The 16,523-nt window shown below is 37.2% G+C and overlaps 1 protein-coding gene across 4 annotated transcripts in view; it reads left to right on the top strand.

The window, feature by feature from the left end:
• Dock4 (dedicator of cytokinesis 4) overlaps nt 1-16,523 on the top strand; it is a 443,711-nt gene that overhangs the window by 380,729 nt on the left and 46,459 nt on the right. For 3 of the 4 annotated variants that reach the window (XM_048799621.1, XM_048799623.1, XM_048799620.1), the window contains exons 31-35: nt 7,314-7,462; nt 9,310-9,395; nt 14,088-14,114; nt 14,259-14,354; nt 15,341-15,401. In XM_048799621.1, coding sequence (XP_048655578.1) covers nt 7,314-7,462; nt 9,310-9,395; nt 14,088-14,114; nt 14,259-14,354; nt 15,341-15,401 — 419 coding nt within the window. The remainder of the gene's footprint in view (nt 1-7,313; nt 7,463-9,309; nt 9,396-14,087; nt 14,115-14,258; nt 14,355-15,340; nt 15,402-16,523) is intronic. The other variant, XM_015498141.2, reaches the window with a different exon arrangement.

Raw genomic sequence — 16,523 nt, 5'->3', positions numbered from 1 at the left:
AAGGACCTTTTCTTTATCTGTTCACCTGTTGGCAGACACCTAAGCTGGTTGCATCTTAACTATTATGAATACTGCCACAATAAACATGAGTATACAGATATCTTTTCTGCATGTTAACTTCATTTCCTTTAAATATATCTATACATATGGTAGTTCCATCTTTTGCTATTTTTAGTTTAGTTTTGTTTTTTGTTGTTTTTGGAGGTACTTCCATATTTTCTATAGTGGTTACACTAATTTACATCCCCACCAAAGTATGTAAGGATTCCTTTTTCTCCACATCCTCACAGCATGTTTTTGTTTTTTGTTTTTGATAATAGCTGATCTGACTTGAGTGAGATGAAAGCTCAATGTAGTTTTGATCTGCATTTCTCTGTTGACTAAAGATATTGAGCATTTTTGCATATATTTATTGGGCACTTTCATATCTTTTTGCCAAGTGTCAGTTCAGATCATTTGACTATTTTTTATTGGATTACTTGCTCTTTTTATGTTTTTTTGTTTTTTTTTTGTTGTTGTTGTTGTTGTTGTTCTTCATATATTCTGGATATTAATCCTCTGTCACATGAATAGATAACAGATTTTCACCCACTCTGTAGGTTCTCTCTTCACTCTGTTGATTATTTTCTTTTTATGCAAAAGCTTTTTGATTTGATGTAATCACATTTTTCAATTGTTGACTTTTGTTTCCTCAGCTATTGGAGACCTGATTGGGAAATTGTTGCCTGTGCCAATATCTCAGAGTGTTTCTCTTGTGTTTTCTTCTAGCAGTTACAAAATTTCAGATTTTACATTAAGGTCTTTGATCCATTTTAAGTTTACTTTTGTACAGGGCAAGAAATAGGGGTCTAGTTTCAATCTTTAATGTGTGAATATCTGGTTTTCCCAGCACTGTTTGTGGAAGAGGCTGTTTTTTTATTCTCCAATGTATGTTTTTGGCACCTGTGTCAAGTTTGTTTCTGTATCCTGTATTATGTCCTATTGGTCCTCATGTCTTTTTATACCAAATACCATGCTGTTTTCATTAATACTGTTCAATAGTACATTTTGAAATGAGAAATCATGAGGCCTTCAAGCCTCATTAATTTTGCTCAGGATTGACTTGCCTATTCAGGGTCTCTTTGCTGTCTTTGCATTTTGATTTGATTGTAGGAATTTTTAAATTTCTCCAGTTTCTTCAAAAAAAAAATCTACTCTTGTCTTGAAAGAACCCACCATTCATTAAAAAGGGTGTCATTCAATCTGTAAGTATTTTTTTTTTAATTTCAGTTGTGTCTCTTGCTGATTTTTAGTTTCATTCCATTGTGATCTAATAATACGAAGAAATTATTTCAGAGGTTTTTTGTTTTTGTTTTTGTTGCTGTTGTTGGGACTTGCTCTGTAGGCTGATATATCATCAATTTTGGTAAAAAATTCCATATGTTAATGAAAAAATGTTTATTCTGCAGCTGCTGGATAGAATATTCTGTAGATTAAGTCCATTTGGTCTAAGTGTAATTTAATTCTGATGTTTACTAGATGATTTTGTGTGAGGGAGGTCTGGATGTTGTAGCTATTGGTAATAGCGGGGTACTGAAGTCAACTATTATAATCATATTGTAATATGGCTAATATGTGCAGTAGTGTTCAGTTGCTCTGACATTTGGTCCATATGTGTTTATAATTATTTTATCTTCTTGATTGTTTCCTTGATCAATGTTTGTGGTAACCTTCTTTGTCTCTTCTGATTTTGAAAGTCAGTTTTTTCAGATGTAAGTGTAGTTACTCCTGCTTGCTTTCAGATTTCATTTGCTTGAAATATAATTTTCCATCCTTTCACTTTCAGATGAGGTGAATTTCTTATAGGCAGGATATTGTTGACTCTTCTTTTTTAATCCATTCAACCAGTCTGCATCTTTCTTTTGGTGAATGGAGACCATTTACATTCAGGGGTATTATTGTGTTCCTTTCTTTGTGTTGATTTTCTTCTTATTGTTTTGAATATTTTATGTCTATTTCTTCCTATTATTCATCTTATACTTTACTATTTTGATAATGTTTGATTCCTTTCTACTTGTTTGCCTACTCTTGTAGTGAGATTTATTTTTTCCTGTGCTTTCATGGTTGTATTTTTCTTTCTCTTCTGAATACACTTTGAATGTAGGATTCCATTAAGTATCTTCTGTAATGTGGGTCTGATGGTCATGAACTGCCTAAGTTTGTGCTTTTCTTCAGAGGTCTTTATTTCTTCCTCAATTCTGAAGGATAACCTTGCTAGCTATAGTAATTTTGGTTGGCATTTATTTTCTTCCAGGGCTTGAAATACATAATTCCATGCCCTTCTATCCTTTAGACTTTCTGCTGACAAATCTGCTTATTCTAATGGGTTTACCTTTAAATATGATTTGGTGCCTCTCTCTTGCAACTTCTAATATTCTTTCTTTGTCCTGTAATTTTGGCAATTTAACTATAATCTGGCATGGAGAGGTTTTTTTAGGCCATGTCTGTTTAGGGTTCTAAATGTCTCCTGAACCTACATGTTCATGTCTTTTCCAAGACGGGAAATTTTCTTCTATTATTTCACTGAATAATTTATCTCTTTCTCCTTCTTATATGCCATTTATGTAAATACTTGATCTTTTAATGGTATCCCAGAGATCTTAGATTTTTCCCTCTCTTCTTTCTTTTTTTATTCCTTTCATTCTTTTTTAATTGTTGTCTGAATATAATATTTAGGCAGAGTAGCCTTCAAGCTCTTGTGTCATTTTTTTCTGTCTGCTCTATCTAGTCTGTTGCTCAGGCTTTCAACTGAGGTTTTTATCTAACTTGTGAGCTTTTTATTTCCAAGATTTCTCTTTGGTTCTCTTTCAATTGTTCACTTATATATTGCATTGTTTTCCTTATTTCATTCAGCATTTAAAAAATTTTTCTTTTGAATTCTTTGTAATTTCATCTACTTTGATATCTCTGTAACAAGTTACTATGAAGTTATGAACTCTAGGAAGTAGAGTTCATTTGTCTTGTTTTTTCACATTTCATATGCTTTTATGTTGAGAGCTGTACATCTGTTGAGATGCACATTTCTTCTCTTTTTAGGTGAAGCTTTCTTAATAAGCTGTCTTCTCCTGACACTATGTCTTGGGGTATCAGTTTGTTGTTCAATATTGAGTTTAATTTCAATTGGACTTCATAATATAATCTCCCTGTGGTTTCTACGGCTGTGATTAGTGGTTTTTGACATAATGCCTGCTGTGTCAGAGGCTGAAGGAACTTCTTTCTCTAGAAGTCTCACAAGAGTAGGGGTTCCCCTCAATAGTTCAGGTAGGTGTGACATAGACAATAGAGAAAGTGGGGTGCATCTATTAGAGTTACTCCTATAATAGGAGTGGAAACCCCTATTAGATGATAGGGGTTTCCTCAGGTACTGTTGATATTGGTTCTGTTGCTTGAAAAGACTCTTGGTACTAGGTATTCTCATCATGGTAAAGGACCTGACACTTTTATCCTGGTATTTCATGGTGAGATGCAGGGATGAGGGTTATACGTCCCACTTTGTGGCACCTTCAATCTTGTTATCAATGTGCAATCTAATAGAATTGGAAGCAACCAGTGCTGAGCACTGTATAGTTGTCATAGCCACAAGTTTTACTTTTTTCTTTCTTTTGTTGCTGTGGGAGTGAGTGCAGTCAGATTCCCCCTTACCCTGCCCAGTTGGGAGGGATTACTGACTAGGGAATTTTTGCCCCAGGGTTTGAGCAGGACTAGATCATGGCTGGAGCTAGGTACAGTTTCAGTCAGCTAGCCTTAGAAATGTTGTTTAGCAGCAGAGCACCTATCCAACATGCTTAAAGTCCTGGTCTCAATCCCTAGCACAGGGAAGGGTAGGGGGGGAAACAGGCCAAACAAAAAAATAAAATTAAATTAACAACAACCCCAACATTTACTATGTACTGATAAGGGAAAAGTAATATGGAATGAAATAAAAATTTAAAAATATCAAGGCTGAGGGTATAACTCAGTGGTAGAGCACTTGTCTACTGTGAGGCCCTGGGTTCAATCCTCAGCACTACAATAGATAAATAAGTAGTTAAAAGATAATAAATATTTTTTAAAAAAGTAAATGTTAAAAAGAGGAGACAAGGAAAACAGGTAAAGGCGTTGGGGGGGAGAAAAAATAAAAAGAGGGGAGAAGCCTCTCTGAGTCTTCTTAGGCTGTGCACCCCTCAGAGAAAGCAGAAACTGTGTGTTAGTCACCCACCTCATCTTTTTGTTTTGATTTTTGCCTGATGAGTAGCAGGAGTGGTTTGTAGCTGAAGCTAGTTGGAATTCCTCTCAGCCCCTCTGCTGGCTGTAAGGAGTTAGTGCTGAAAGCAGACCTCCCAGGTATAGATTCTCACTGGAGATTTTTGGACTGCTCATTTCAAGGGCACAGAAAATGCCAGTGCTACATCAGGTCGATGGGCTAGGATAGGATGTATAACTCACCTGACAAGAGATTCTATTTGAACTATATACTTCAAGGGCTGGACTAACACTGGCACTGCAGCTGACCAACAAGCTAGCCTAGTGTGGACGCCCCCAAAGATACTCTCTGGAGCGAGAATAACGCCAGCTCTACTGCAGATCCTTGATGGCCCAGAGGGCAGAGAGAGGCAAGGGGGTCACAAAGGAGCTCTGCTAGGAGGGGAGGCCATGGGGCAATCCGCCCACCACCCATGATTCAGGTGCTTCCATTCTTGACCCCCACGTGAAATGACAAATGATTCACTCCCCTGGGCTGTGATAATTGGATTCCCAAACTACCAATTTAAAAGGAAGTACCTTCCATTCCCCTCTGCATCAGAGACCATTTTCCTACCATGTAGAATTCTCAGCTGGTTTGTGTCCATCTCTCCCCTGGGCCAAACTGACACTTGAGGTGGCTGCCTGCTAAGTCAGTGCAGTGGTATTACCTCAGCATCCAGGAGATAGTCAAAGGGGCCTTTGACTCCCATAGCAGTATAAACTTAGAAAATAGGACCCTTCTCAAGACAACACTATGAAAATATTCTGGGAAGTACAGACAGTTCTCCAGGGCCTGTTCCCAATGCAGAGTCCATAGCTCTTGTCTGCTTAGATAACATGTCAGTAGGGTGCTGGATCCTGCACCAGTGGAGCTGACTAGAGCTCTCCCTCTTTTACCTCTATCCCTGCCAAGGGGTACTCCCCCTGCCCTGACATGCTGCCATCTGATCAGTGCTGGAGTGCTCTGTTTCTCCCACTCTGCTGCTATCCAAGTCTCTCTCTCTCTTTCTCTACTGTTGCATTCCAGCACTCCCCCATCGTCAGCTTGCTCAACAAGGCTACACCCCGTTGTTTTGAGAAGCAGGCAAGTGTTAGATGCCTCTAATCCACCATCTTGGAACATGAGTTCTAGTTTCTTTTCTTTTTTTTTCCAACCCCATATGGTTAAAACCCAGTGCCTCACACATGCTAGACAAGGGCTCTACCACTGAGCCACAACCTCAGCCCTACACCCCTTTCTTGATATTAGATTTCTATCTCTATGACAGCCCAAAATTTCTTTGTGTTTCACATATCTGCATGTAATAGTGTACTCAAATTACACTTAGACATTCCTATTTCTTGAGCCACTGAATGAAACAGATTAATGATAGAATGGATCAATGAAATGGAAGAAAGTAACACACACATAATGTTAAGGAAAGTACATTTTTAAGATCTTGACATTCCCCAAGTTTTCCAAGCTCTTTTCAAACTCTTTGCAAATTATTAAACCAACAATGTTTCACTTATAAAACAATGCACAGGAAAGAGGAACCCATTACAACTATCTCTCTCCCCTTTTGTTTATAATAATTTAAATCAGTAAAAATTCAGATCTTTGCTTTGACTGCTATAATGCATTGTCCAGGTTAGTTAAGATGTAGGGAGGGACGGGGATTCCATGACCTCTTTGGGTCACAGATAAATAGAGAACTTTCTCTAAATCTCATCTCTCATGTCAGTAGCATGTGTGATGTTATAACATGGTTCCTCCTGTCTTCTAAAATATTCACCTACATGCAGTGGTGTTTCTTTCATGCAATGATGTCCCTGAAGGAAAGTTTCTTCATGATAGAGTACCTATAGTCTGAGGATATAAGAAAAAATGGGTAACCAGGTGCCAGTGGCACACACCTGTAATCCAGTCTCTCAGGAGGCTGAGGCAAGAGGATCAAGAGTTCAAAGCCAGCCTCAGCAACATTGAGGTGCTAAGCAACTCAGTGAGACTCTATCTCTAAATAAAATACAAAATAGGGCTGGAGATGTGGCCCAGTGGTTGAGCACCCCTGAGTTCAATTCCTGGCACAGCCCCCCCAACACACCATAAAAAAGAGAGAGAGAGAAAGAATGTATGCCATAGGGAAAATTAATCAGAAAAGGTTTCCTGATTTTCCCCTAAAGAAGAAATTACCTTCTTTCTTGAAGCCACCCATCTTAGGCTTAATCTCCTAAATTGTTCTAAGGATTCTAACAGGATACTCAGTATTGTATGCTTTTGACTATGCTGCTCAAAGTTAGTTCTTGAGAAAGAGTGTATTTATCATGGTATGCAGTGTTTGGATTATAAAACTAGAAACTTCTCTGTGACTTTTAACATAGAAGATTAGAGTCATGGATTTCACACCCACTTGCTTCATGAAATCATCTGTGTCCATGCCATCTCCTGCCTTCTTTTCCTCTGATTTATCAGTACCACCCATTTTAAGACTTGATAACACACAATTTTGAGTTAATTATTGTTACATTTTATTCTTTTCAGAAAATAGTTATACTGGCGGGGGCGCTACCATTTAGATTTTTATTGAGGCTGTGTATTTATTATGTAAAAAAACAAGGAAATTTTATAATACTAAGAATTACCTTTTTTGTATATTAAAACCACTTAGAGTCCCACCACCCAGAGATAATGACTATTGTTAACCATAGGAGGATATAATTTTCTAGACTTATATTTTTCTAAGTGAAAGATGTTCCCATACCTACCACATTGTATCTTGTTTCTTGTCTTAATTATATTGAAAAACTTCACCTGGGTTATCCTTCTTCAGGCTCATTTTTAATAACTGCATCAAAATTTTAATGTATGAATGTATAATAACATGTAGTCAATTCCTCATGATTTGTATAATTTTAATTGTATCTTATGATTGTTTTTTTCTTGGAGATAACTATAATATATAATTGAAAATTCTTATAGTGATAGTTTCAAACTACATTTTATAATATTAATTTTCTGATACATTATTAAGGCTGAATATGCTAAAACTTATATATTGTATTCAATTTAGGAGAACATAAACTGCACTTCATCCCTGCCCTGATTGGCCCCTTCCTAGAAGTGACCTTGATACCCCAGCCAGATCTCCGGAATGTCATGATTCCTATTTTTCATGATATGATGGACTGGGAGCAGAGGCGGAGTGGCAACTTTAAGCAGGTAGGCAGAAGTGTTCCTTAAAACAGTTGAAACAATTTCACTTCCCCTCTAGCACCTCTGATTCCAGATTCAACCCTGAGCTGGGAAATGAAGGCTGGGGCCAGCACACCTTCATTTGGCTAGTCTATCCTCTCCCATACCACATGGCCTGGACACTTCTCTTTGGTCTTGTTTTCCTCTGAGCCTCCAGGGAAGCCCTTTCAGTTAAAAAGTCTTTGATTTCCCAGTTTTATATTTAAGAACTTACAGAGACTTTATCTGCTCCCAGTTGGACACAGAATAGAGGAATCAAAGAGTTAATGATTCTTAAAGTCATTGAGCTCAGTGGTCTGCACATTGTATTTGGTGAATGGCTTAGCTTTGAGCATTGGATTCACAGTATGTTTTATTGCTCTTAGCTTGAAGCATTGAGAATTAATTTAAAGAAAAAAAGCAGGGAGAATTCTTGCAAAGGAAATCCCAAGTGGATGAACCTATCATTTCTCATTGACATAGGTTCTAATAGTGTTCTCTAGCTTGGGGAAGACAGACATTCTGATTTGAACACCAGATCTTATAAGGGATCGGCTGCTTTTGCAATGCCAAGTCCCTTAAGCTAGACTTACACAGTCAATGCACTACCCTGTTTGCTCATAGGATGTGACCCTTGTTCATGCTTTTCTAAATGAAATCTTCCTCAAATCGTAGATGTCGTTGTCAACTGTATGAGCTGTCTGATTGCAAAAGGCAATTGCAAAAAGTGATTCAATTAGCAAAAGCTTGGGTATTTCATGTGTATTGTTATATACATTTATTTTTAATAAAGTTAGGAAAATGAAAGGATTTTGAAAAGTTGTGTTTGCCAGGTATGATGATGCACACCTGTAATCCCAACTATTCAGGAGGGTTGAGGAAGGAGGATCACAAGTTTAAGGCCAGTCTTGGCAATTTAGCAAGAGCCTATTCAATTTTTTTTTTTTTTTTTTTTTTTTTAAGGCTGGGAATGTAGCTCAGTGGTAGAATGAACCTGGGTTCAATCCCAGTATCACACACAGAAGAAAAAGTCATGCTTGGTGATGGGGGTGGGGCAGTGGGGACCACTTGCTTTCCCCCTTGTATTTATTTCTTGAAATTTGGTTTAAAGAAATAATTGGGCTCAGCACACTTACCAAGTCAAATAGCCCTCGCAATCCCTCTCTGGCCATAGAGAGGTTTTTCATTTTCTGTCTCTTCTCCTGCCTCAGATAGATCAAAGGATATTTTTTTTTCTTCCTGATATTCAAGTTCCAAAGAATTTACATCCTTGAAAATATAAATGTTTTGACTATAGTCCTTTCTCTCCCCTGCTGCTTATTGCTGACTTAGAATATTTCCAAGGGTCTACCATCTGTACATGGATAGGACAAGTTCTCAACTTCAGTAAAGATTTAGTGCAACCTCAACTGTTTTAGGAAAGAAAATAGATATAAAACACATCAAAGATTTAAATTCATGTATGTGGGCATGTTAGTTTGCTGATGTCCTTATATATAGTGATGTAAAGAGAAAAGAAATAGGACTGCCAGTTTTACAGTCCCTAAAAAAGAATTCAAACATTTAAATTGGGCTGCAAGCACTCGTGTTTGAATCACAGATAGATAGATGTCTTTGGCAGTAGGCAGAGCCATCCAGCAGGGAGTTTGAAGTTAACTCGATCCAAATTAGGCCCATAGAATTCCAAAGGGATGTCTGCTATTAACCATGGCTGATAATGTCACTTTCACAAAATACAGTATGGCTTTTTCCCTGGGATAAATAAGTATGCTTTAATTTGCCTAGAAATGCTTGTGAACAGGAAGAAAGAAGATTAATATTTGAGTATGTTTCAGGTGGAAGCAAAGCTAATTGACAAACTGGATAGCCTGATGTCAGAAGGCAAAGGTGATGAAACATACCGGGAGCTCTTCAACAGTATGTGAGTAATGTTTTATCTCAAGTCGATTCTATTTGGGGGATTTGGTGTCAGTACTGAGCTGCTCCACACTGGCATAGCTGAGAGTTGCAAAGACAGCTTGGGTCTCATAGGACTGCTTTGTCTTTGTGAAGTGTGAAATAAAGGATAATTGCCTAGCTCTGGAAAATGGATCTTATTATGTTGATGATTAGACATGTCTCCTTATTTTAATCTCTGATTAGGACAGGTCGTATGTGTTACATAACAAATCTCACTCTTTTCATGCCTAATAATTAAAAAAAGAAGAAGAAAAAACATTGCTTCAAGATAATGATTTTAAGTAGGGCTATGAGTGGGAGAGGGACAAAGGGGTATGATTGTAACACGTCTGTTCAGTGATTTCCAAAGCCTGATATCCTTGGCTGATTAGCTGTTGGAAAAATTAACCTATTTTGCACTTGTTCTTTAGAACCTGGTTTAATCCATTTATACTGATTGTTCACTCATGATTATTTAGTGCTTCCTTGGTGTTTCTTATCACAATATTACGGAAGCAAATCATTTTTAATAAATTATGTGTTTGGGATTTGTATGGAGGATAGAGAAATAATGGAGTGCTATAAAGAGACTTTATGGTTGTCCCTACCAGTATTACCTGGTCACAGTCACAGGAATGAATTGCTTGTACTGAGTGTTCATCCACTGTGTTGAACTGGCTAAAGAGGACACGTGAGAATGGTTCAGGGCTTTGGGTTTTCTCTTTTGGTATCTGTTCTCTATAGGGCTTTCTGTGGATCTTAGTCATTTTCGAACCTGGTATACTTACAAGATGTTTCTTTTTTGAAGAAAGAATTAGCTCATTGATCTTGCAAAAATTTTTCAGTCCTTTCAGAGAAGTGTCAAAATAGTTCAGCATTAGATTTTCAGTTATGAAATATACTTTTAATTGTCCTTAAGCCAACTGTCAGCTAAAATTCAAGAATAGTATTTTGGTATTGATGACCAAATATAAGATTCTGTAATTCACTTTAGGATTATTACGTTACAACGGTGGAAATACTAATATATAGGTTTGAAAAATATTATAAGTGACTGATAGACTGGGTAGATTTCAGCTTTCCTGATTCAAAATCACTCTTGAAGCTTTCAGGAAAATTATATTGAACGAAAAAGCCAAGAAAGGGTATAGAGATTTCATGTGGTGGTGGTGGGTGATAAAATGCATTCTTTGTACTGAGCCCTGAACACCATTTTCTTCTGATACTGTAATTAAACCAGAACTTTTAATAATTATTCACCAAGCCCTTGTTCATTCTTGTGTACAAAGCGTCTGTCTTTCATGACAGCTGGAGTTTAGTAAGAATTCTGATTAAAACCTCATCCAATATAATAAATTGCTTTTGAAAACTGCTCTCATTTCAGTTACTAGTCTTTCGTTTGAACAAAGAACTAAAATGAAAAAGCACTCAGTAAAACTAATCTCTTGAGATTTGTGATTAATTATTTATAATAAGCTCACAAGATTAATAAATACATGCATAGTTCTATATTGCCTCTTATCTACTTTAATAAAGACCTGATAGTATGTAGTTTGGATTGCTTGTGTATAAATATGACTTTGAAATAGAAGATGTACTTTGACATTAGAAGCAAACCAATAATTAAAATATTAAGCCTCTGTAATTAGGACTATTTTAAGAATCCTGATTCATTCAATGGAGATTTTTATTCTTTTGTTGATTTTTAGGATATTACTAGAAAGGCTGCTATAAATATTTTTCTTTCATGCTTTTGTGATCAGCATATTGAGAATAAATCAAATCTGAAGTGATAATTAAATATCATTACTGCCTGGACTCAGATAAGAAAGTGAAAATCTCAATTATATTTCAAGAAACAATAAAATGTGGTTTTGGTGATAGAAATCACAGTGAGTTAGCGTAATCACAGTGAGTCACTGCACACATTATGAATTAGGAACACACACCATTATGGTACAGATTCTCAGTTCTCTGTAATTTATATCCAAAATATCTTAAAATTTGTTCGGAATCTGAAAAGGCGGAAAGTAGCTCATTATTTCCTAAAGTGTAATACCTGCCAAAGTAGTCCCCGAAGAGTGGAACTTTAAATTTGCATAGTACCTTAGAACTCATTTCATCTTTCCTGGCCTCTCAACATTATCTCCATGTACTCATACTACAACTTTTTGAAGTTAGTGGGGTTTATAATTTTTGTTAGCACTGAAATTGTGAAGCATACACTGCAATGTTAAATATCTAAAAGAGAATATCAGAACCAAATTCTGCTTTCTCTGGATCCACCTGATTCACTTATTGGGCTTTATTTGTGTAGGGCTGGAATGCAGCAGTGACTGTGCTATCAGAGCACACAGTAGGCCTAATTTACTTGGGGAAAATTAAAGGGCTTCCCCAAACAAGTAACATCCATCTCAGTTCTTTCTTCTGCTCTAATTCAATAAGACTTCAAATTATTTCAAAGATCTTTATTTTATGATCACATATTTAATTGCTGTTTGGAGACAGAAGATAAACTGTGTAACATCATACCTTAGATCTTTAACTCTTCTCTTTGGGTCGTTTAAGAAGAGTATGCACAGACACTAGAATATAATTCAGAGTGCTGGTCTCAGCACGATCCTATTATGATACAGAGGGAGGCAGGTTGAGAATCAGATTCCACCACCTCTTTACCCCCAGAGCCTGGTGAGCAGTGTCATATGACAACACCAGTGTTTTATCCAGATCCCCAATGTTATAGAGTGCCATTGCTTATAAGCAGCCTTATCAATTAACAATGAGAATTGCCTCTCTCTGTGATCAGATGGGGTCCCTATGTACTCAGTATGAGCACATGAGCATGATTATAGACCAAATGAAGACACCCAGTCTGGCATAAGTTATCTAGAAAGATTCTTCTCTTGCTGCTGATGGCTTCTCCTTATCAGTTCCTATCAGGTATACTGGGAACTGGCAAGCTTCCCAACAAAAGGAACAAGCCTGGGTGAAAACACAGGTGAATTGGGTTCCAGACCCAGTCCTAACATTTTGGTCTTGAGTCAGTCAAGAAAACAGACTGTGTACAACTTTGCCTCTTCTTATAAGAGGATTATGTGGCTCTGACTCCTTACTGTCTCAGTAGGCTGTGCAAATTAATAAAACTCATGAAAGCAGTCTCCATGTATTTTTAGAATTATTACTTAACTTGAGTTCTTTGTTTTTTAGCCTCTGAAGTATATGAGGTGTAGGCTGTCATTTGGAGAAATTTCTACATCATCCTTTGTTGCTTTGGTAGGCAGGTTTTCATTTCAGGACTTGGTTCAACACCAGTTTGCCATTTAAGTTTGAAACAGGTGCTGTTCAGAGGTTTTTAAAAGAAAATGCATTTAAACAAATTAAGGGACCTTCCCCCTGGAAGATTTGTCAGAGTGAGATTCATCTCTTCCATACGCAATCTCTATCCCACCCACCTTTAATCTATAAAATAGTTTAGAATAAATTAGGAAGGCAGGGGCTGGGGTTGGGGCTCAGTGGTAGAGCGCTCACCTAGCACATGTGAGGCACTGGGTTCAATCCTCAGCACTACATAAAAATAAATAAAATAAAAGCATGTGTCCAACAACAACTAAAAAAAATATTTTGAAAAATTAGGAAGCCAAATTATTGGGATTATAGAGGTAACAGATGAGGAAACAAGACAGAAAACTGGGCCCTAAGACAGAAATAGCAAGAAAAAGAGGAAAACTGAGGAGAACATAGCTGCAAAGAAAGCCTTGATGAGATAGCTTTTTTCCTTAGTGTTTATTTTTCCACTAAGTGCATACATGATATACTTAGATTGTACTGAAAGTATTGTATTGAAAGAAATGTTTTCTTTCAGTCTTATTCCTAAAACCATGATGAAAGGGAAAGGAAACAAGATTTTAGACAAGAAATTATGATCATTAAATTCTGAGGGCTAGGGGAGGTATCCTCATATTGCTGTGCTCATGGGTTTTGATTTTTTGTTTTTTGCTTTTTTTTGTCTTTGAGGGTAAGTTCAGTCACTAAGCCCTTGCAAAGCACAATGTTAATTTGCCAAGAGGTGGAGTGAAAGTAAAACAGATCCTCATTATTGTGATTGTTATTATTTTGTGTTTACATAGTGCCTGTGCTCCAAGGTGTTTAGGACGAGGGGAGATGTAGGAGGAGAGACATGGTTCAGTACTTGTCATCAATCTGCTGTAACAACCACTTAGAAAATCCTCTGTGATTAATGACAAAATGAATGAAACTGTTGAGTGAGTGCACAGATAGTACAATATGTATTGAGTGGGCAAATGTTAAGTGAAAGGAAAAAACGCAAAACGTCATCCCGCCTGTACAAGGATTTTCCTGTAGCAGTTGCGTTGCGGTAGAATTGCTTGGATGAGGATGCATTCTACTGAGAGGTAGGAAAACATTTTTATGTGAATAAAGCAAGCTCTTACTTAAAAGTAAACTTGGAGGTACTCCTGTTTTCACCTCTTGCAGTGTTATTTGATGTGGTGAGGCACAAGCCTCTTTTAGTATAAGAGAGAAGCTAGGAAAAAAATGTCTTTGAGATGTGAGGTGCTTTTGTATATTCTGAAAATCTGATTATGTGCATGTGTTCATATTTTATAACTTGGATAATCTGAAAATCAATTTGCTTTGTCAATGCTTCCTGGATTAGAATTCCACTATTTGGTCCCTATCCTAGGTAAGACATTGTTTGCAAATTGTGCTACTTGTGAAATGTTGCAGTGGTTGCTAAGGCATTTAAGGTACTGATGAAAGTAAAATGGTTGTCATGGTGACTGATAAAAATAAATGTTGAAAATGCCCCGGGTTCTTTCTTTTCCAGTCTACTAAAGAAAATAGAGCGGGAAACATGGAGGGAAAGTGGCGTTTCATTAATTGCCACTGTAACTCGTCTAATGGAGAGGTTGCTAGATTACAGGTAAGCCACATCCCATGTTCTCTAGAAATGCTGCATGCCAGAATAGCAAATAGCCAGAATACAGTCAGGGTTCCACTTGAGTTCATCACTCAAGGAACTGATAATCACACCTTGGACTCGTAACCAGGTAGTTCAGAGTTTTTAATCTGGGCACTTTTGGGTTTGTTTTTGGTTTTTGATCTTTCAAAGTCTTGGAGAGTTGAGAGGGTTCTCAAAGTCATCCCTGACAGTTCTCAAAATAATAATAACAATAATAAAAAGTAATTTTTTTGTCTCAATAAGTAGAAAATTTCAGCTCAACCACTAGAAAGTCCTCTGTGGTTCCTTTGCTTTAGGGTGAAGAGAGTAGACTCTTTCTTTTTTAGAGGGAAGGTGGTATTATGTACCACAAGTCTATCTCTTTTTAAAGTGGTGGGGCTGGCAAGGGTAAAACTCCACTGTTACCTTTCCTAGCTTTAATTCCTTGATTTTTGTATTATCTAGACTTGCAAAGGAGTTCATCTCATTTACATGCACAGTGATCTTGCTTTCAAATAAGAACAAAACCCTCACTCTCTTGCCCGTGGCCAGACTTGTCAGCTGCTTCTCCTCCCACTTTAGAAGGTGTTCAAAGTAACTTCACACTTGTTTCCTGAGCCCCTTTCCATGGAGAGGGAGCATGACCTTGATGCTGAAGTGAACTCTCAGCAGAAACTGTTACTCAGGAGTCTCTGGCTTCCCAGCTTCACCAGAGACCCTTAGTCCCCAGAGCCTTTCTCTGAGCTCACACAATTGCCTCTGGTTTCTGACAGTACATTTTGGTGGGGGTCTGAGGGTGGGGAATAAGGTAACAAACCATTTTTTGCCCCTAAGAAGTAAGTTAGGATTTTTGTTGTTGTTGTTTGCATAATTTTAGATTTATAGAAAAATAGCAAGTAGTAAGATGATAAAGGTTTCACATATGTCCTCCTAAGAAGGAAATTCTGACTGTTGCTTTTTGTTTTTAGGGACTGCATGAAAATGGGAGAGGTAGATGGCAAAAAGATCGGCTGTACAGTTAGCCTTCTGGTTAGTAACCCATTCTCCTTTTCCTCCTTTTATCCTAACATTTGTTTTCTTTATGAAAATACTGGGGTTTTTTTGTTTGTTCTTAATCTGCAGTGTAATTTTTTTTTTCCCCTTGGATGTTTCTGAGAAGAGTTTAGAAATGTTTCTCAGCTTCATGGCAAGTTGCAGATTGCATGAAAGCTCAGAAAATCTTCAGCTCTGAACATTGCAGGATGTGCCAGGTGCATGCCCTCAGCCCTAGTGCAGACCTCATGAGATCTCAGAGAACACAGCCCTTATTGCATTGTTCGCCCTCCTCCAGTCTCATCCTGCCCTCCTGGGAAAAGGCACAGTATCCCCAGATTGAGGTCCTATTGCTTCTGTGTCCTTTTTCCTTTCTCCAGAGTTTTAAGCATTCTACATTTTAATAAACATTACTGATCTCTTCTTTTGTGAACTAGTGACAATTTTCTTTTCTACACACTGATTTTCAACCACTAGCATCTTTGCAAATTCAATTTATGATAACACTATTGTTAAGATTTGCATCCTAACCATAGGACCATATAGTGTATCACCCAGGCAGGACATTTTTGAGAGTGTAATTAAATATGATGTAAGGATAACTGTCTAAACCAATTGTCCTGAGCAAACCAAAATTGACATAAAGTGTTACCCACCAAATGATTCTCACCACGGAGCACAAAATGACCACACATTTAGATGTTTATTTTTCGTATTTTAATACAGGGTAAATTAATTATTTTGATAATTTCCTTCAATCCGATGTGAAATATAAGAAGAATGACTGCTTCCACTTCCAAATTTGTGAATTTCATAGATTGTTTTTCTTACATTTTGCAAAATAGATGAAACATCTCTTCTAAGTACTTATACAGCCATTCTCACTCTTCCTCTGATCCTCTGGACCCCTTAAAAACACTCTGTTTGCCTTCAAGTTTTCTTTTATCCCCTCTTTGATTCGGTCTTATATTAGTTCATTGGTTTCAGTCTTTTAAATTTTGTTTCTCTCACAGTCCCTCTTCAAAGCTCAGAAGCTTCACTTTCTTGTGACTGTCTTTCTGTACTTCCCTAATATTTTGCTACACTGTTCTTCATCTCTGAGTTGATGGCTTTGTCCTC

This window comes from Marmota marmota, unplaced genomic scaffold, assembly GCF_001458135.2.
Source record: "Marmota marmota marmota unplaced genomic scaffold, marMar, whole genome shotgun sequence".
Lineage (NCBI taxonomy): Eukaryota > Metazoa > Chordata > Mammalia > Rodentia > Sciuridae > Marmota > Marmota marmota.
The sequence above is the reverse complement of the archived record's forward strand: the minus strand, read 5'-3'. Positions and strand labels throughout refer to the sequence as shown.